This window comes from Danio aesculapii, chromosome 13 (assembly GCF_903798145.1).
Source record: "Danio aesculapii chromosome 13, fDanAes4.1, whole genome shotgun sequence".
Taxonomy (NCBI): domain Eukaryota; kingdom Metazoa; phylum Chordata; class Actinopteri; order Cypriniformes; family Danionidae; genus Danio; species Danio aesculapii.
The window spans coordinates 2,424,263-2,445,909 of NC_079447.1; the positions used below are offsets into that span (position 1 = coordinate 2,424,263).

At 32.1% G+C, this 21,647-nt stretch overlaps 1 protein-coding gene across 1 annotated transcript; it reads left to right on the plus strand.

The window, feature by feature from the left end:
• The first annotated feature begins 1,421 nt into the window (after positions 1-1,421).
• Positions 1,422-19,186, plus strand: gpatch11 (G patch domain containing 11). Its single transcript, XM_056470826.1, has 8 exons — positions 1,422-1,563; positions 4,283-4,509; positions 4,595-4,636; positions 7,366-7,486; positions 11,298-11,388; positions 12,359-12,475; positions 18,886-18,967; positions 19,038-19,186. Exons 1-8 carry the CDS (start codon positions 1,514-1,516, stop codon positions 19,094-19,096), a joined length of 789 nt encoding a protein of 262 aa, XP_056326801.1. The 5' UTR covers positions 1,422-1,513; the 3' UTR covers positions 19,097-19,186.
• Positions 19,187-21,647: the final 2,461 nt, after the last annotated feature.

Here is a 21,647-nt window from a genome sequence, read left to right on the forward strand (position 1 = left end):
GGCGACAGCGGAGAGGGAAAAACTTCACTAAAGGCGGAAGTGAAGAAAAAAAACCTTGAGAGAAACCAGGCTCAGTTGGGCACGACCATTTTAATTTCTCTGCTGGCCAAACGTCTTGTGCAGAGCTGCAGTCTCAGTGGCGGAGGCTGGAAGCTGGCCTCAGCGAAGACTCGTCTGTCTCTGGAGCGTCACAGGAATCAGTCTCATGTTCTCCACTCCTCCATGACCACCACAGTAGCTGCTCCGGATACGGCCTGGTCCAGGATATGGAAACCTTGGGATCATCTCGTCGTTGGTCTTGGATCGAATCAGTGACTCTGCATAGTCTGAGGGCCTCGGGAAGAGTATCCCGAGGTGGAAATGGAGAATAAAGAAAATAATTAGCGTAGCTGATGTTCACAGTGTATATCAGCAAGATGCAGAACCTGTGTGGAAGCCCCCCAAGTGGTGCACTAAGTGTATGCTTTACTGAACAGATAGGTCTTTAATCTAGTTTTGAATTGGGAGAGTGTGTCTGAGCCTCGGACGTTATCAGGAAGGCTATTCCAGAGTTTAGGAGCTATAAATGAGAAGGCTCGACCTCCTTTACTCGACTTTGCTATTCTAGGTACTACCAGAAGTCCTGAGTTTTGAGACCTTAAAGAGCGAGTTGGATTGTAGCGAGACAGAAGATTGGTTAGATAAACAGGAGCTAGATTATTTAAAGCTTTATATGTAAGAAGCAATATTTTAAATTCAATACGAAACTTAACATTGTAAGGAGGATAAAATTGGGGTGATGTGATCAAATTTTCTAGACCTGGTAAGAACTAATGTATAATATGAAGTAATGTATAATAATGATAATAATAATAATTGATTGAATTATTGCTATTACTTATTTTTTGCTGCTGAATATCAGTCTGAACTTCAAATGAAAATGATTTATAGCAGCAATAATATTGGAGCACAGTTATAATTGAAGAACGGTACATAATTTATTGCAATAACAATTTTTTTATCTTTATTTATTTGTTGCTGTTGAATAACAGTCTGAATTGCAAATAAAAATTGTAAATAATTTTCAGTAATATTATTGGTAATTTTATGATAATATGGTATTATCCAGTAAGATCATTGGACTACAAGTAAAACTTATTTTGTAGCATTTTCTTTCATTTAAGTTACGTTTTTAAATATAAATCAGAATTTTCTATATATATTTATATATCTATATATATATTTATATATATATATATATATATATATATATATATATATATATATATATATATATATATATATATATATATATATATATATATATATATATATATACACGATCTAAATGTGTATTAAAATGTTTGTTGTTATTATTCGCTGTTTACGCTGTCCGTCCATATAGGAACTCAATACCCTTTCGTATGTGTTCCAGTCGGACATATTTACTGGAAGGAACCAGAAAAGGGATCCAAGAGACATTTCATTGCTATTTAAATTAATATTTGTTTTTATAAGCTGAATAACTGTACAAATGGCTGATGATGAAGATGATTACATGTCTGACGCGTTCCTCAACCAAATGTGAGTTAAAGACATGACGTTTTTGACGAAATACTTTTACTGTAAGAGTGAGTGTTTCCTCAGATATGACTCTTAACGTTATGAATGCCAAATTAACCAGTTGACTGTGTAATCTAGCTTTAATAGATGGTTAATTAGTGAAAATCCGTTGATTAGTTAATTATAGTATAGTATAGTATAGTATAGTATAGTATAGTATAGTATAGTATAGTATAGTATAGCTGTTAATAATAGTATAGTAAGTTAACCATGGCGGAACATGTTATTTGGGAAATTCTGTGTTATTTCCATAGATCTAAATAATATTTGTCATATAAATAGCCGATATGACACTAGTTAAGTAGTGCTTGTGAACATTAAATACTGCGGTAAATAAAAATATATAATCTCAGACGATTATTTTAGTATCGCTCGGTTTTCTATACTATGCATTTTAGTTTTATATTTTACGCTTCTGAAGTTATTAAATATGAATTATAAACAATTAATGTGTAGCACACATTACAAATAAATACAATAGCAAAAACAAAAAGGATAGAAAAAACATGCAGGATATTCATAATAACACAATGAAGTAAACAAATTTGTCCGGTAAATATATTTATATATAATTTAAGTAAATTAATAAATAAGTAGCTGTATGTCGATTTGTATTACAAATTGCATATTATAGGTAGTATTTGACATATAACTATTGTTAAACCTCTATAACACCAGCTAAATGTGCATGAAATACAGCAATAAATATAAGTTAGACGTGTCTTGTTATTTTGGTATCACTTATTTTCTAAAATATATATATTAGATTTTTTATTATCCATTTATGCAAAAAGATAAAATGAAAAAAAAGAAGAATAAAAAACACATGCATTACATTCATCTTAACACATAATGCAAAAAAAAAACAAAAAAAAACAACCATGTACAATTTACATCAATATATTTAACAAATAGCAGTATTTACACTCACTGGCCACTTTATTAGGTACACCTTACTAGTATCGGGTTGGACCCCCTATTGCCTTCAGAACTGCCTTAATCCTTCATTGCATAGATTCAACAAGATACTGGAAATATTCCTCAGAGATTTTGCTCCATATTGACATGATAGCATCACACAGTAGCTGCACATCCATGATGTGAATTACCTGTTTCACCACAACTTAAAGGTGCTCTAATGGATTGAGCTCTGGTGTATGTGGAGGCCATTTGAGTACAGTGAACTGATTGTCATGTTCAAGAAACCAGTCTGAGATGATTCACGCTTTGACATGGTGCGCTGTCCAGCTGGAAGTAGCCATCAGAAGATGGAGACACTGTGGTCATAAAGGGATGGACATGGTCAGCAACAATACTCAGGTAGGCTGTGGTGTTGACACGATGCTCAATTAATACTAATGGGCCCAAAGTGTGCCAAGAGAATATCCCCCACACTATTACAACACCACCACCAGCCTGAACCGTTGATACAAGGCAGGATGGATCCATGCTTTCATGTTGTTGATGCCAAATTTTGACCCGACCATCCGAATGTGGCAGCAGAAATGGAGACTCATCAGACCAGGCAACGTTTCTCCAATCTTCTATTGTCCAGTTTTGGTGAGCCAGTGTGAATTGTAGCCTCAGTTTCCTGTTCTTAGCTGACATGAGTGGCACGGGGTGTGGTCTTCTGCTGCTGTAGCCCATCTGCCTCAAGGTTGGACGTGTTGTGTGTTCAGAGATGCTCTTCTGCAGACCTCGGTTGTAACGAGTGCTTATTTGAGTTACTGTTGCCTTTCTATGAGCTGGAACCAGTCTGGCCATTCTCCTCTGACTTCTGGCATCAACAAGGCATTTGCGCCCACAGAACTGCCGCTCACTGGATATTTCCTCTTTGTTGGACCATTCTCTGTAAACCCTAGAGATGGTTGTGTGTGAAAATCCCAGTAGATCAGCAGTTTCTGAAATACTCAGACCAGCCCGTCTGGCACCGACAACCATGCCACGTTCAAAGTCACTTAAATCCCCTTTCTTCCCCATTCTGATGCTCAGTCTGAACTGCAGCAGATCTTCTTGACCATGTCTACATGCCTAAATGCACTGAGCTACTGCCATGTGATTAGCTAATAAGTAATCTGCGTTACCGAGCAGGTGGACAGGTGTACCTAATAAAGTGGCCTGTGAGTGTATATTTTTATTACAGTTTTAATATTATAGGTACTATGCCGTGATCTTTACTAATCCCCAAAGATTTCAATAGTTCAAAGTTTTCTACTATATAGATATTCTTTTTTTATATTAATTTTTATGCATGTTTAAATATTAATTATCTGCATGTTTAATATATGTTTTTTTGTATATTTTAGTTCCATTTGTAGTTATTTTTCAAGGTTACACTACATAATGCTGATATTACCAGTTCCTCCTAAACACTGTAACATTTCCTCCTCAGTATAATATTTGTTCATCTAAAATTATCAGGATAAATGTACAATGTGATTCCAATAATACAATCAGAGGCAGGTCATGGATTATAGTGCAAATGTACTACAAAAGCAGATCATAAACAATTAAAGCAAGTAAAATAAAATAAAACCGTTACTGTAAACTTTATTGGCCACTAATCACCCCAATAGTGGACAATAAAGATTACAGTTACAGTAAGTATAGAGTAACAGTAAATTAACTAAACATTTAACAAATAACAGCCAATTTTGATGAATATTTGACGCTCTTCCAGCTCAGATGTTCGTCCTGGTGTCCCGATGGTCAAGCGTGTGAAGGACGCCATGAAGAAAGAGGCTTTACATAAAGAAAAAAATATTCAAAACCGACAGAAGAGCTTCAAAGAGCAGGAGCAGGAGAGTCGAGAAGCCGCACTGCAGAGCTCCATAAGCAGCCAAAATAAAGGCTTCGCTCTGCTGCAGAAGATGGGATACAAGGCAGGACAGGGCCTGGGCAAAGAGGGTCAGTGATGGAGACTTTTACATATAGTCCAGAAATACCCAAAACATAAGAGAGATTTGAGGAATAAAATATTGTCATGCTGCAGGTGCTGGACGGGTCGAGCCGGTTCCTCTCAACATCAAAACAGGTCAGGAATATTCTGTTTTTACATTATTAATCATTTGTAACATTGAGCTGTAAATGTTTCTGATTTTATAATGCATAATACAGTCAGAATTATTCATTTTGTCCTTTTTCAAATATTTCCCAAATGATGTTTAATAGAGCAAGGAAATTTTCACAGTGTGTCTGATAATGTTTTTTCTTCTGGAGAAAGTCTTATTTGTTTTATTTCGACTTGTTTAATTTTTTTTATTAACCATTTTAAGCTCAATATTATTAGCCCCCTTAAGCAATATTTGTTTTGGATTGTCTACAGCAGTGTTTCCCAACCCTGTTCCTGAAGGCACACCAACAGTACATATTTTGGATGTCTCCATTATCTGACCCATTAACTTCAGGTGTTGGAGTCTCTTCTGATGTTATGATAAGATGATTCAGGTGTGTTTGATTATGGAGAGGTTGAAAATGTGGACTGTTGGTGTGCCTTTAGGAACAGGGTTGGGAAACACTGGTCTACAGAACAAACTGTTATACAGTGACTTGCCTAATTACCCTAACTTTACCCTAATTAACCTAGTTAAGCCTTTAAATGTCACTTTAAGCTGTGTAGAAGTGTCTTGAAGACTATCTAATATCTAATATTATTTACTGTCATCATGGCAAAGATAAAATAAATCAGTTATTAGAAACTATTAAAACTATTAAAATGATTTAATAATAATAATAATAATAATAATAATATGTTTTATTTATAACGCGCTTTTATAAAACCCAAAGCGCTTAAAAGAAAGTAAAAATGTACTTAATTTTTTAAAATTTACTTAAAACTTAAAACAAAATTTTACTTAATTTTACTTAAAACAAAATTTACTTAAAAAACATTTAAAAAAATACAATAAAAAACACAGTAAGAATAAAAGAGATTTCACAAATTAAAAACAGTCCTAAAGAGATGAGTTTTAAGTAGCTTTTTAAAAGCGTCCAATGAGCCGGCATTCCTAATGTCAGTGGGAAGAGCATTCCACAGTTTGGGAGCACGGAAAGAGAACGCCCTACCTCCCATGGGGCTGAGTTTGCAGCGAGGCTGAAACAGCGTAGGACTTGAGGCAGAGCGTAGACAGCGAGATGTAGAGGAAATGGATTTAACTATTTATTAAATTATTGAAACTATTTAAAAGTAGAGTTATTAAAACTAATATTATAAAATGTGCATTAAACAGCACTTGGGAAATATCAAAAAAATTATCATTTCAACTGGAGAGTGAAGAATTTTGGCTTCAACTGTGTGTGCTCTACCTAAATGATCCTATAAGAGCTGGTCCATCAGACGGTCCTGAGGTCTTGATCTGTCGGCTAGAATAAAAGCAGGTTTTAATTCTTTTAAAAGCATTTTAAGGTCAATATTATTTGCCCCCTTGAGCAATGTTTTTTTCCGATTGTCTACATCAGTGTTTCCCAACCCTGTTCCTGAAGGCACACCAACAGTCCACATTTTCAACCTCTCCCTAATCAAACACACCTGAATCATCTTATCATAACATCAGAAGAGACTCCAACACCTGAAGTTAATGAGTCAGATAATGGAGACATCCAAAATATGTAGTGTTGGTGTGCCTCCAGGAACAGGGTTGGGAAACACTGGTCTACAGAACAAACTAGGGCTGCACAATATTGGAAAAAATTGACATTACGATGTTTTTTCTCTGCGATATATATTGTGTATATAATATAATATAATATATTGTAATATAATTTCACCAGATGACTGAAGTAATTCTTTTTGCAAAGACTTTACATTAATTGAGATTATTTTATAGGAGAGCAAAATATGAATATATTTTATGTAATTTTTTATATACAAATAATAAACAAAATACAGTCATAAATTAACACACTGGAGCAAATATTAAAGTGAAATAAACTGTGATTTACGGCTTTCTGCGGAGAGTCTAACAGTACTCTGGGACAGAAATTAAATAATCGAATAAAAATTACCAATGCATAGTCTTCATCATATAAAATGTTCAATATAATCTTTATTAACCTTCTATTAAAATGCTTTGAACTCTCTTCGAATGCTCACACAGTCACAGGCCTTAAAACACATGCACATGGTTAACTTCCACTCAAATCTCATGTGTTTTGACCTGTGGTTACTGGTCAGCTATAATCCCAACACAACACTGCATATCTTGCGATGTGACTATTGCGGACACACACATATCAATGCTCAAACAGTATATTGTGCAACCCTAGAACAAACCACTGTAATACAATGACTTGCCTAATTACCCTAACTTTACCCTAATTACCCTAGTGAAGCCTTTAAATGTCACTTTAAGCTGAATACTAGTGTCTTGAAGAATATCTAGTCTAATATTATGTGCTGTCATCATGCCAAGAGAGATAAATCAATGTATTGTGAACAACTTACTGCCATTGTGTAAATAAAAAGGTAACTGTAGTCTGATTATGAGTATTTTTAAAAGTAATTAACTCTAATTACAAGTACTTGATTTTTGTAGTCTGATAACATAATCCATATTACATTCATTCATTTTCCTTCAGCTTAGTCCCTTTATTTATCAGGGGTCATCACAGCGGAATGAACCACCAACTATTCCAGCATATGTTTTACACAGCGGCTGCCCTTCCAGCTGCACCCCAGGACTGGGAAGCACCCATACCCACATTACATATACGCCGTTATTAACCAGCTCTGGAAATGCTGCTGTTTCCACATGTCCTGTTCAGACAGAGGCGGGATTGGGATGGAAGAAGTCAAGAAGAGAAAAGCAGACGAGGAGCTTCAGAATTACCGGAGAAAAGTCCACATGAAACAACATTTGGAGAAGAAATCAATTGAGGATTTCAGGTACTTGTTGATGATTTGGTTCCAGTTCTTTTTATTTGACCTGTGGGAATAAAAAATCTAGTTCCAAATTAGCAATAATCTATATATAACTGAAAAGTAGGCTTGCCACGTTAGGCGGTGTTGACGGTGTTACGGGTTTCACGACGCAACACCGGTGACATCACTTTTCCACCGTGACACCGTCCCCACATTTGTTTTTTTTTTAGGTATTTATCTTTTTATTAAATATTTATTTTAATTTAATGGAAAATATGATTCTAAATAATTTACAAAAAATCTAAGTAAGAAAAGCATTTTTTGCAGTGCTCCCTCTAAACAAAATTTATATAATGAAAACTTAAATGTGAAAGAAAAAATACAGTGTGCAATGCTATACACTTTATTTGAGCAGAATACCAAATATAAAGTATACACTAGTTTGTGAATAATGTAGTTTTACTACCTTCAATGGTGCAATTGCATATATTGATGAAGTATTGATACTTTGACTACAAAGTAAGCATAATAAAAATTTTAATTTGCTTTGTGTAAATTAAATATAAATTAAAGATTAAGTAGATTAGTTGATTTAACAAGACAATGTGTCAGTAAACAGGGCGCCTGTTAATAAAGTTTCTAATAACTACCTTTTCTAACAAAGGCAATAATTTTCATAATAAATGAAATGATTACTTACGTGCTGGTCCATTGAAGCCATGTTTGTTAAGGTGATGATAAGATCACGTGAATTATGGTTCGTCGTTTAATCGGCGTCCAATCCCGGCTAACTTCCGGAAAGGTAGAGTAGCCAATAGCGCTAGAGATAACAAGTGAACCAAGTCCCGCCCCAGGACTGACAAAAATCCAAAATGTTTCGCGGGAGCAGAGAGAAGAACCAGCGAGCGAGCGCTGTAGGCATGACCTCGCTCGCGAGAGCGTACATCGTGCGCACAGATGATGAGGTGCGCGCGCGGGACTTGTTTTCTTCGCGCTGGATCATTTGAGCGCGCGCGTGAAGATCCCCTGTGCGCTTGCGAGCTGTAGTGTTCTCGCGTGTAGATCTGTAATCTGCTCACAGTTCACTTCTCCTCGCGCGCAAACATCACCGCTGCGCTCGATTAATATTGGCATTGATTTGCCGCCATAAAACCCTCACCCCCACGGTGATACCGGTAATTATGTCAATTAACCGGTGTGGAAATTTCCTCATCGTCACAACCCTACTAAAAAGTTATATTCTTTGGTTTTTAGGGTGTGACTGACCTTAAAATCTCTTGGTTTCTTGAGCCCTGACTGTTTCCAAAGGAATGCAAATTGTCAGTTTCACAGCACAGTTGTGTCTATTGCCTAACAAGTGGTCAAGCCGGTCAACTGATCAGACGGGTTCTGTATCGTGAATATGTACTTATATGCTGATGAGATCAGGCCTGGAAAGGCAATTTACCCTGCAGACAACAACACTTCATTTGCATGCTTTGTTTTAGACTGTCCCCACAAATGTATTTAAACTGAGTGTCTGCTGTACTAGTTCAGAGTTCTTTCAATGACGCCACAGCGATGCTGAGTTCTTGTTATTAAAGGATTTTGCTTTGAACATGTCCAAAAGTTCTCCCTGGGTTTTTGGCTCGTCTTGGAATTTCACAACAGTTTTGGTGTCATGAAATTTACAACAGACCCCACAAATAATAATGATAATAATAATAATAATAATAATAATAATAATAATAATAATAATAAGAAGAAGAAGAAGAAGAAGAAGAAGAAGAATAACGATAATAATAATAATAATAATAATATTAATAATAAGAATAAGAATAATGATAATAATAATAATAAAAGTAATAATAATAATAATATTAATAATAAGAATAAGAATAATGATAATAATTATAATAATAATACTAATATTAATAATAATAAGAATAATGATAATAATAATAATAAGAAGAATGATAATAGTAATAATAATAATTATTATTAATATAATAATATTAATAATAATAAGAAAAATAATGATAATAATAATAATAATTATTATTATAATAATATTAATAATAAGAATAAGAAAAATGATAATAATTATAATAATAATATTAATAATAATAATAATTCCTTACATTTATATAGCCTTTTTTGGACACTCAAAGCGCTTTACACATTTTTGGGGGGAATCTCTTCAACCACCATCAGTATAACACCACCAAATAACAGTGATGATCAAACTTCGCTGTTAAACTTATTGTACACATGTCCTCTGTTATTGTATGTTGGTAAAAACATCCACACTGCAAAAAATGCTTTTCTTTCTTAATTTTTGTCTTGTTTCTAGTCCAAACATCAACAACTTGTTAAATCAAAGCATTTTCTTGACCAGTAAGAATATTGTGTTGTTTTCAGAAATAATTAGTCAAAATTAAATGAATTTTTCTTTAAAACAACCAAAATAATTTTATTTCAAAGAGAAAAACCAGATTAGTTGGCTTACCGCTTTGGCAGATTATTTTGCTTGTTTTAAGGAAAAACTTTGACGTTATTTCTGAAAACAAGACATTATTTTTTGCTAGTCTAGAAACAGTGGTGTAGTCTTTGCTATACGCACGTATACTCAGTATGCCTACTTTATTCCACGAGCTGTTTGGGTATTACCACTTCTGAGGATCATACTCTCGGTATACTCACTTGTTTTAGTGATTAGACTTCCCTAATTTTTGTGTATTGCGTATTTGAGTTTTTCGAAGATCACAATAAATCAGCTGAATGATGTCTTGCTGAAACGTTCAAGTAAAATGATAAAACAGCATGGGCGTCGCTTTAGCCCTCCATTCAGCCCCCCTAACACCTTTGCGATTACCTCTCCACTACTTAATGATCGCCTCAGTCCCCTTTAAATTTGATATAAAAACGGCGGCAAAATCCCGCTCCTGAACTCGTTTTTTAGTTAGTCAGCAAACCACAGCTGTGCAGTGTGTGTGTATGTATATATATATATATATATATATATATATATATATATATATATATATATATATATATATATATATAAATCAAATGAATCTGATACATTGACTTTCGTCGTTTCTTTGCCTACTTTTAAAATTTGGATTGGGTGGGTAATAGTACACCACCTATTTTCTTACTACTACAACATTGTCTAGAAAATGCTTCTTGATCAAATATTCACTTAATATAATAATATAATATATGTAAAGAAACTTTCATATTGTTAGTAATATTTGAAGACCAACACATACTGGAATTAGGCAACTTAATGTTTATTTGATTATGTATACATTTCTCTTTAGAAAAATCCTGAGTATGAAATATGATCATATAATCAGGCTTTTAAGGAAGGTTTATTTCCAGAACCCTCACTTTCTCTGTTTACCAGCGTTAATATGATCTTCCTGAGCATTTAATGTGTCTCAACTTTTGAGGAAGGTTTTTTTTAATGTCACAATCATTATTGAATTTTATTGTATTTTATATTTTGAAACTACAGAACTTTGATCATAACACTTTAAAATATTAAACATAAAGCGTTAAATATCATCTTACTAAGACTTATAATTGGAGATATGTAGTGATGGATAATATTTATATATTAAATATATATATATGTTTTTATATGACATGTATATGTGTAAGTAGCCCTTTTTATAGTTAAAAAGATGTCCCTGATTAACAAGCCATCAGAATTTCTTCATGCTGTTTATGTTTGTTTAAATATCAAAAATATGCAGCCAATCATTTAAAATATTTTAGTATTGATATTTATCAATATATTTGACAACACTAATTTATTATTATCAATATTGTTCATGTTTATTTGCAGGGTGCGTAAGAGAACAGAAAGAGAAGAGCGTCAAACACAGGGTGACCTGAGGAAGAGCCAGCGCGCATGTGAACAACTGGACAACCAGAAGGTCACGCAAATCAAGACTTACAGCTGGGAAATAAATACTGAACAAATTGTCATGTATTTTCCTGGAATAATATTCCTAAAGGAGCTGTTGACATTTAATTGAAGCAGATTTTGTTAAAAACCCAAATAATACAGACACAAAAATAAAACAAAACAATAAGATCAGAAAAATGAGTTGTGTGTAATAAGAATGAAATGACACGAGGAGAACGTGCTGAACTACTGAAATGTGTTTAATACTTTATATAAAAGTCTTTTTTGGTGCTGCAGCTTAAAGACGCCATTCATATAGAGAATGAAGCCTCATCCATTGCTCAGGTTTGAGTTTCTCACAGGCCTCAAAAGAGTGTCAGAATCTTGATGGTTCTGTAGGTCTCGTCTATCAAATCTGAGCTTTATTTTGTATTTTACATTAGATTGGAGTCAGGTGACTGGCTAGGCCATTCTACAGCTTGATTTTCTTTCTCTGAAAGCATTTGAGAGTCTCCTTGGCTGTGTTTTGGATCTGAAATATCCACCCTGGCTTCGTCTTCATCCTCCTGCTAATGTAGATGTTGGACTGAAGCAGCTGATATTCATTTACACTAAGGAAGGGCAGAGAGTTGCTGAAGAACTACTGAGAGATTTCAGCTGCTGTCTGGGCTTTCACTGCCTAAATACACCTCCTTTTCTTCATGTGTTCAATACTTTTTCCCTGCGTCAGTCCATTTTATTACACATAACTTCATTTGTAAACTAATTAGTTTTGTTTTCTTTGCATATATGGATTTCTTTAGTTGTTACCAACATCCGGGGAAAACTTCAAGTCAACAGCACCTTTAGAAATATGTTTTCTGAGAAAAATAGTGACGTGTTCAATACTTATTTTCTCTGTACTTGCCAATTTAGGATGTTTGCATGAGTGTTTTTGGCATTTCACATAACCATAAATCAGCGCATTCACTCGTCTGGTGCTGTGATTGTTGTTTTAGGGGATCACAGTTCCCAGAGACTGCTGGTACTGGCCTGAAGTGGAGAAAAATGAAGAATCTGAGCTTCTGGAGGAGGAAATAAAAACTGAGGACAGCGATGAAGAAGAGGAGTTGACTGTGAGTTACACCTCGGAAATGCTGTTTAGCATGATTTATAATATGTGATATTGAAATAAAATGTATCTTAAAGTCCACTTGAAGTCAAAATTTACAATGTTTATTATGCAAGCTCACGTTATTATTCTGAATAATTAACCCATGCAAGGTAAACTGCTGAAAAAAGTTGTTTGTTTTGGTAATCTTTAATCAAAGTCTGTCTGTTTGCTTCGGTTTTTGGATTGATGGTTGTTCTGTTAACGTCAGACCCTGAAGGTTTTCATAACAACTGCATATTAATACTGTCTGGGAGGGAATGATGCACAAAAAAAAGCCCAGATTACCTACCTCGGGGTGAACCCACAGAAAAATAATAAACAAAAATACACTAACTAAACACCCAAATGAAACTACACCTAATAAAATAACAGAAATAAAAATACAAAATCTACACCTATCTTCCTGACTTACAAAAACAGGTGAAAATATTTACAAAGAGAAAAGTGTGGTGTCCACCCCTAGTGCCTCTTACCGTGTTTATATTTACAATTAACAATCAACAAACACACAAACAAACCAAAACAAAATAATAGCAAAGGGGAACACGTATAGGTATACAACACAAAGTCAAACTAGTACAACAGCACGGGAAACACAATCAACAAAAACAACTCAGCAACAGAAATGACTTTACCACAACAATCTCAAACAACACTCGAGAGCCCCATGCCCGTTGTTCCCTTTTTAAATGACGCCCTGGGTAACCTCCTCCAATCCCAGGGCACGTCACCTGCGTAGCTAGGGCGGGGCCTGCAGGTGGAAAGAGAGGGAGAGGGACAGACACACACAGACAAACACACGTGCCAACGCAACACCCTACTCAATATTCTCATTCAGTTATAAGTACATCAATGTACTGAAATAAAAGTCTGCAGCTTCCCGTTCACGTGGACTTTAAGTTGCACAGGAAAATTTTAGGAATAGCCAACAATACATACTCAAATAAATTAGGGATTTTTCTTTCATGCTAAAAATCATTATTATATTAAGTAAAGATCATGTTTTATGAAGGCATTTCGTAAATGTCCTTCTGTAAATATATCAAAACGCATTTTTTACCAACTGGATCTAGACTGAGTTTAATTTAATTTAATTTAATTTAATTTAATTTAATTTAATTTAATTTAATTTAATTTAATTTATTTTAATTTTAATTTTAATTTAAATTTTTTAATTTAATTTATTTTAATTTTAATTTAATTTAATTTAATTTAATTTAATTTAATTTAATTTAATTTAATTTAATTTAATTTAATTTAATTTAATTTAATTTAATTTTTTTATTTAATTTAATTTTAATTTTAATTTTAATTTTAATTTTTTAATTTAATTTATTTTAATTTAATTTAATTTAATTTAATTTAATTTAATTTAATTTAATTTAATTTAATTTAATTTAATTTAATTTTTTAATTTAATTTAATTTAATTTTTTTATTTAATTTAATTTAATTTTTAAATTTAATTTAATTTAATTTAATTTAATTTAAATTTTTTTTATTTAATTTAATTTATTTAATTTAATTTAATTAAATTTTTTTCATTTAATTTAAATTTTTAATTTAATTTAATTAATTTAATTTTTTTTATTTAATTTAATTTAATTTAAATTTTTAAATTTTAATTAATTTTATTTTATTTTTTTTATTTAATTAATTTTAATTTTAATTTTTTAATTTAATTTAATTTAATTTTAATTTTTTTATTTAATTTAATTTAATTTAATTTAATTTTTTTATTTAATTTAATTTTTATTTTATTTTATTTTATTTTATTTTATTTTTTTATTTATTTATTCTGTTTGTTTATAGTGTTTAGATGTACCTAATTATGTACTGATACAGTTTGTATTTTGTATTTTTATTTACCTACCTATTTATTTATTTATTTATTTAATTATTCCTCATTCTATCTCTGTTTCTATCATTATGGTTTATGTGTGTAAAATGTTGAAAATGTAAAACAAATATTTTTTTTATGAATTGCTTATAGTAAAATGCATTGGTAATAGTAGTAAACAGGGGTTACAATGTGTCAGAACATGTCGATTTGAAGGTGATCTTTAACCTTTTCCATTCCCATTTGCGTTGATCTTTGACCTTCATCATTCATCTGAGCTTTACTTTTCCTCTTGACCACACAAATCACAGATGTTTTATAATATTTGTATATGCCATAGAGATGAAAATGACCTTTGACCTTACATATTTGTAACTCCTCTGATGACCTCTGCGTGGTATAACTTCATCTTTAAACTTTGGGATTCGTGTAAGATCTCAGATTTGACTTTTGACATCGCATAAAAGAGGGCTCATATGAGGTCACAGATATCTCACTGGTCCACATGTGTTATCTTGTGATTATGCAGTTGAAGACAAAATTATTAGACCACCTGTGAATTTTTTTTTAATTAATTCATTTTAAATCTTTGTCAAATATTTCCCAATTGACATTTAACAGAGCAAGGAAAGTTTGCACGGTATTTACATTTTACCGCTCGAATAAGTTCTATTTTTTGAGACATGTTTAGCTGGATAATATATATTTTTAAATATAAAAACCACTATGGTCAATATTTTTAGCCCCCTTAAGCAATAGACCCTTTTCACAATGACGTCACTTCCGTTCTCCCTATTGGCAGCGCATTTTTAGTTCCGGTTTACCATCAACTGAATGGGAGACTTCTCTAGAGAGTTTACAGCTGAAAACATTAAGACTGCACATTGTGATTTAAGTCTATAAAATTATTAGACATGTCCAAATGTTTCTCTTTCAATACTGAACTGCTTTCTGAGTTTGAAAATGATTAAGTTATTAAAGAGCCCATATTATACATGAAATAGGGTCATATTTAGGTTGTAAGGGTCTCCAACAACAGTCTAATATGCATGCAAGGTCAAACAACACTTTGATGGTCTTATAATCTGCATTTATTTTTACCTAATTATCCCAGCGACTCCCATATGAATCGTTCAGCGATTCATTTGTTCCCCAAACCCCTCCTCAGCGCGAAGCTAATCTGCGCTGATTGGACCGATGACAGCCTGCTGCGATTGGTCGACAGTGACAGGCTTCAGCACGAGACAGAGTGAAATGCCCAGCAGCTAATCAACAATATAAAAGTAGTCACAGTGCACACACGCTTCATAGTGCAAGGCTTTTTTCACACACACACACACACAACGCTCCTCAGAAGAACTGGGGAGATCGACGCGAGTCTCCTAGCCGTCACACACTCGACCTGCTCTTTTTCTCTCTCTCTCTCCTCTCACACACACACAAACACAACGCTCCTCAGAAGAACTAGGGAGAGCGACGCGAGTCTCCGGTCTCCTAGCCATCACACACTCGACCTGCTCTTTTTCTCACACACACACACACACACACACACACACACACACACACACACAACGCTCCTCAGAAGAACTAGGGAGAGCGACGTGAGTCTCCGGTCTCCTAGCCGTCACACACTCGACCTGCTCTTTTTCTCTCACACACACACACACACAAACACACACACATCACGCTCCTCCTCAGAACTAGGGAGATCGACACCTCTCCCGTCTCCTAGCTTACGATGGCCATAGCAATGACAAACGGCAGTGGAACGGGAGCTCACAGAAGCATTTAACGTTAAATCCATAAACAAAGCGGCACGCGTCGCGTTTTCAACGTGGCTTTACATGCGATAAGAGAATATAAAGAGTAACCGCGTGTACTGTACCAGGTTAACAAGTAACAAAACACAATAAATACATAATTTGCAAGCTAGAGTAAACGAGGCAACAATTTTAATCGCACTTACTTACACTAGTGAATAAACCTCAACCACTGACTCTTCACAGTTCACAACTCATCTTTGGGTAGAGACTGTCAATATTATCCATCTGAGCACAGCGTGACTTCATTCGACCGGCGGCGTCTGTGTGTGTGTGTGTCTAGTGTTTTTTCTGTGTTAGTGGCGGGGCCCGCAGGTTTCAAATCTCCCTGGTTTGCGCCGTAACTACTGGCGAGGCTTGTGTTCGTGGCTGCGTCATCGCGAAACACCTAATGACTCGTTATCAAGACGACTCGTTTGAAGCACTATGAGTCGACTCTTTTATAGATGAATCAATAGTCTTAAACACTGTACACTTACAGATTTAAGCCTTAGCTGGATATTTCACTTCACTTAGAGCTGTGTGACACACTACATGGAAGGGCATTTTCAAAAACCCATAATATGGGCTCTTTAAGAATAGGATTAAGTTATTGTTTATCAAAATAATGAAATGTTTTCAACCTTTTCACTTATTAATTCAGTTTATTTCCTCAATAATGGATTAATTTTCACTTTGATGCTGCTATGAATATAAATGTATATTATCTGTTATGTGAATGTTCCAGCATGAGTGCATTTTTTTATTAAATTTTCTCATATTATGCGGTATTTCATCTATAAATGCAATGAATCATTTATTATTTTCTGATCCATTAGTGTGTTTTTTTCAGATTCTTCATTTGAATGAATTAAGTCCTCTAGACAGTGTCCTGCTGCCACCTACTGGGTGTTTTTAATCTAATATCTGTATACCTTTTACTCTAATTAATAATGTTACAAATAATTTCATAACCTAATAATACTGCATTTTAATATTATGATTAAAATCCAGACTTCTTATTGTTAGAAAACAGCCGTCGTGAAAATCTAACCATATCTGTAGTAAATATACAGCTGACTGGGTGAATTCTCTATGGGGAGTTCTGTGTATTTGGAGGTAAAGATGCACTGCGTTGAGTGAAACCGGACACCTCGTGACATCATTTGAAAAGGGTCTACTGTTATTTTTTGATTGGTAGGAGGTCGTGAGGAAGTTTCAGACTGTTAAAAATTCAACACAACAAATTAAAATGACATTTGGGAATACAGCACATTCAAATGAATATAAAATTTCACAATATTTACCTTTATTCATGTTTGACCTTTGTTTTTCAGCCTTTAGATAAGCTGCATTATTAAATTTAATTAAATTAAATTAAATTAAATTAAATTAAATTAAATTAAATTAAATTAAATTAAATTAAATTAAATTTTATTTTATTTAATTTTATTTATTTTATTTATTTTTTTTATTTATTGATTTATTTTTTTTAATTTTTTATTTTATGTAATTTTATTTTATTTTATTTTGTTTATTTATTTTTTTTATTTTTATTTTATTTTATTTTATTATTTTTATTTATTATTTATTTATTTTATTTTTTTATTTTTTTTTATTTATTTATTCTGTTTGTTTATAGTGTTTAGATGTACCTAATTATGTACTGATACAGTTTATATTTTGTATTTTTATTTTCAGACTGTTATTAATTCAACACAACAAATTAAAATGACATTTGGGAATACAGCACATTCAAATGAATATAAAATTTCACAATATTTACCTTTATTCATGGTTGACCCTAGTTTTTCAGCCTTTAGATAAGCTGCATTATTAATAATTAAATTAAATTAAATTAAATTAAATAAATTAAATTAATAAATTAAATTAAATTAATTAAATTTATTTATTTAATTTTATTTATTTTATTTATTTTTTTTATTATTGATTTATTTTTTTTAATTTTTTATTTTATGTAATTTTATTTTATTTTATTTTGTTTATTTATTTTTTTTATTTTTATTTTTATTTTTATTTTATTTATTTTTATTTATTTATTTATTTATTTTATTTTATTTTTTTTTTTTATTTATTTATTCTGTTTGTTTATAGTGTTTAGATGTACCTAATTATGTACTGATACAGTTTGTATTTTGTATTTTTATTTTCAGACTGTTATATATTCAACACAACAAATTAAAATGACATTTGGGAATACAGCACATTCAAATGAATATAAAATTTCACAATATTTACCTTTATTCATGGTTGACCTTTGTTTTTCAGCCTTTAGATAAGCTGCATTATTAAATTAAATTAAATTAAATTAAATTAAATTAAATTAAATTTTATTTTATTTAATTTTATTTATTTTATTTATTTTTATTTTATTTTATTTTTTTATTTTTTAAATTTTATTTTATGTAATTTTATTTTATTTTTATTTTGTTTATTTATTTTTTATTTTTATTTTATTTTTTTTTATTTTTATTTTTTATTTTATTTTATTTTATTTTATTTTATTTTATTTTATTTGTTTATTCTGTTTGTTTATAGTGTTTAGATGTACCTAATTATGCACTGATACAGTTTGTATTTTGTATTTTTATTTTCAGACTGTTATAAATTCAACACAACAAATTAAAATGACATTTGGGAATACAGCACATTCAAATGAATATAAAAATTTCACAATATTTACCTTTATTCATGTTTGACCCTTGTTTTTCAGCCTTTAGATAAGCTGCAGTTTCTCACCTCATATCTTCGGGGAGTTCATTATTACTGCATCTGGTGCGGGACGGCATATAATGGTGAGAAGTGTTAATAAATCATCATTTATTTGATTTAATCAGCAAGCGCTGACATTTTCTCATTCAACAGATGAAGAGGATTTGGGCACGAATTGTCCTGGAGACACGGCAGCGGATCATGATGATTAAAACTAAACAAATGCTTCTTTTTAGGTTTCTTTCATAGCTGTGTTTAATATTTATGTTTCATTAAATATTGCATTAATATTTTGTTTAAAATTGTGTGTTATGACTGTTGATCATATCATTTATAATGTAAATGAATATCAGACAAGTATAAAAATTTGTGGTTGCATAGTTATTCTTTCCATTATGTTTGTACAATCCATTCCAGGGTGTGTTGATTTGTGGAACAGAACAGTGCTGTTTATAGATTAACAAGTACTAATTACTTAACAGGCAATATTACTTTCCAGTAATACTCTAGAGAAAATATCAGTCAGACTAAAGCGTATCTAAATATTTAGATGTTCTTGGGTTTTGTAGGAAAAGCATATCTAAATATTAATTTATATCTAAATATTTAGATGGGGAGTCACCATTCTCAGTCCTGGAGGGCCGGTGTCCCTGCAGGATTTAGCTCCAGCTTGCCTCAACACACCTGCCCGGGTGTTTCAAGTATACCTAGTAAGAGCTTGCTTAGCTTGTTCAGGTTTGTTTGATTAAAGTTGGAGCTAAAATCTGCAGGACACCGACCCTCCAGGAACAAACTTGGTCACCCCTGATTTAGATGTTGGTCTCGGGTTTTGAAGGGAATACTTAATACTATGTAATGATGTGTAGTACGAAACAATAAGAATTTATGTGTGTGTGTGTATATATATATATATATATCTATAATATATTATATAGTATATATCTATATATTATATATATTATATATATATATATTACACCACAGAGAGATAGAGAGAGAGAGCGAGAGAGAGATAGTAGAAACCATATAAGAATTATTGTGTCATAATATTATTAGAGAGAGAGGAGGAGAGGAGAGCGTAAGTTAGAAAACAATAAGAATTTCTGTGTGTGTATATATACTCATACACAGAGAGGAGAGATGACGCGAGAGAGAGAGGAGAGAGCGAGGAGAGAGATAGTAGGAAAAACAATAACGAATTATGGTTGTATATATATATATATAGAGAGAAGAGAGATGAGAGAGGAGGAGAGAGAGGGGAGAGAGATAGAGAGTGAGAGAGAGAGGATGAGAGTAAGAGGTCGTCAGGAGAGAGTAGCATAGTAAAAGAATATCTGTGGTGTATATATCTAGATAGAGAGAGAGAGAGGAGGAGAGAGAGAGATAGAGAGTAGTAGAAAACAATAAGAATTTATGTGTGTGTATATATATATACACAGAGAGAGAGAGAGAGAGAGAGGAGAGCGGAGAAAGAGTAGGAGATGAGAGGAGAGATAGTAGAAAACAATAACGAATTTATGTGTATATATATAGAGAGAGAGAGGAGAGAGAGAGAGAGAGAGTAGTAGAAAACAATAAGCATTTATGTGTATATATATATAATATATAGAGAGAGAGAGAGAGAGAGAGAGAGAGAGTAGTAGAAACAATAAGAATTTATGTGTGTGTATATATATATACACAGAGAGAGAGAGAGAGAGAGAGAGAGAGAGAGAGATAGTAGAAAACAATAAGAATTTATGTGTATATATATATAGAGAGAGAGAGAGAGAGAGAGAGAGAGTAGTAGAAAACAATAAGAATTTATGTGTGTGTATATATATATACACAGAGAGAGAGAGAGTAGTAGAAAACAAAAAGAATTTATGTGTGTGTGTGTGTGTGTGTATATATATATATATAGAGAGAGAGAGAGAGAGAGAGAGAGAGAGATTATATAAATATAATAAATGAATATATATAAAATATAAATGAACAAATTATTTAAAAAATAATCTACAATATAAAATGATTTTACCAAATGAATCATTATCATACTTACAATGTTTTCTAGTACTTTTAATATTTATTTATTATTTATTTTTTGTAACCAGTTTTTAAATAGACAGAAACATATTTTATATTAAAATAAATTATATTCCAATCAAATAATTTATAACTTCTAAACACATTAAAGCAGTTTTATTTAAGTATGTTTGTCTTTCATTAACATATTTATTATATTTTGTTTTGACTTTTTATACATTTTTTGTTACATTACAATTTACATATTCGTGAAATAAATTTCAAAAACTAAAATATTTTATCTTACGAGCCTTTAAGAACATTTATCATACTTTATAATCAACTTTCTTTCATAATTAAAAAAAAAAATCATTGTTACTTGCCAAAAATGACGTAATTTTAAAACTGAATGTTAATATTAACAAAAACAAATCAATCTAAACCATTATAACTACAAATGCATTATTGTGCATTTGTACAACTTGTGCACCCCTTCATTTATTACAGAATTGTCTCCAATTAATATACATGTCTGCTTCACCTCCTGACGATCTTTTTTTATCAGATGGGCGTGGCCGATGAACACGCGTCGTCTTTGATTGGTCAATCTATTGTTTGTCGATGACGCAATTGCGGAAATCGAAACTTATTGAAGAAATGAAAGTAAATTGGATGTCATTGTAAACTGACGTGAGTAGTACCGTGTAAAGGTGTAAAGGGAGTGTTTTCTTTTCTAGGAAATATGTGACTTTCACGAGG

Excerpts from the sequence above, each read along its gene's own strand:
- gpatch11 (XM_056470826.1), top strand. The coding sequence starts at position 1,514 with ATGGCTGATGATGAAGATGATTACATGTCTGACGCGTTCCTCAACCAA. Across the intron at positions 1,564-4,282 it reads GACGCGTTCCTCAACCAAAT|CTCAGATGTTCGTCCTGGTG; the intron begins GTGAGTTAAAGA and ends ACGCTCTTCCAG. Across the intron at positions 18,968-19,037 it reads GTGCGGGACGGCATATAATG|ATGAAGAGGATTTGGGCACG; the intron begins GTGAGAAGTGTT and ends CTCATTCAACAG.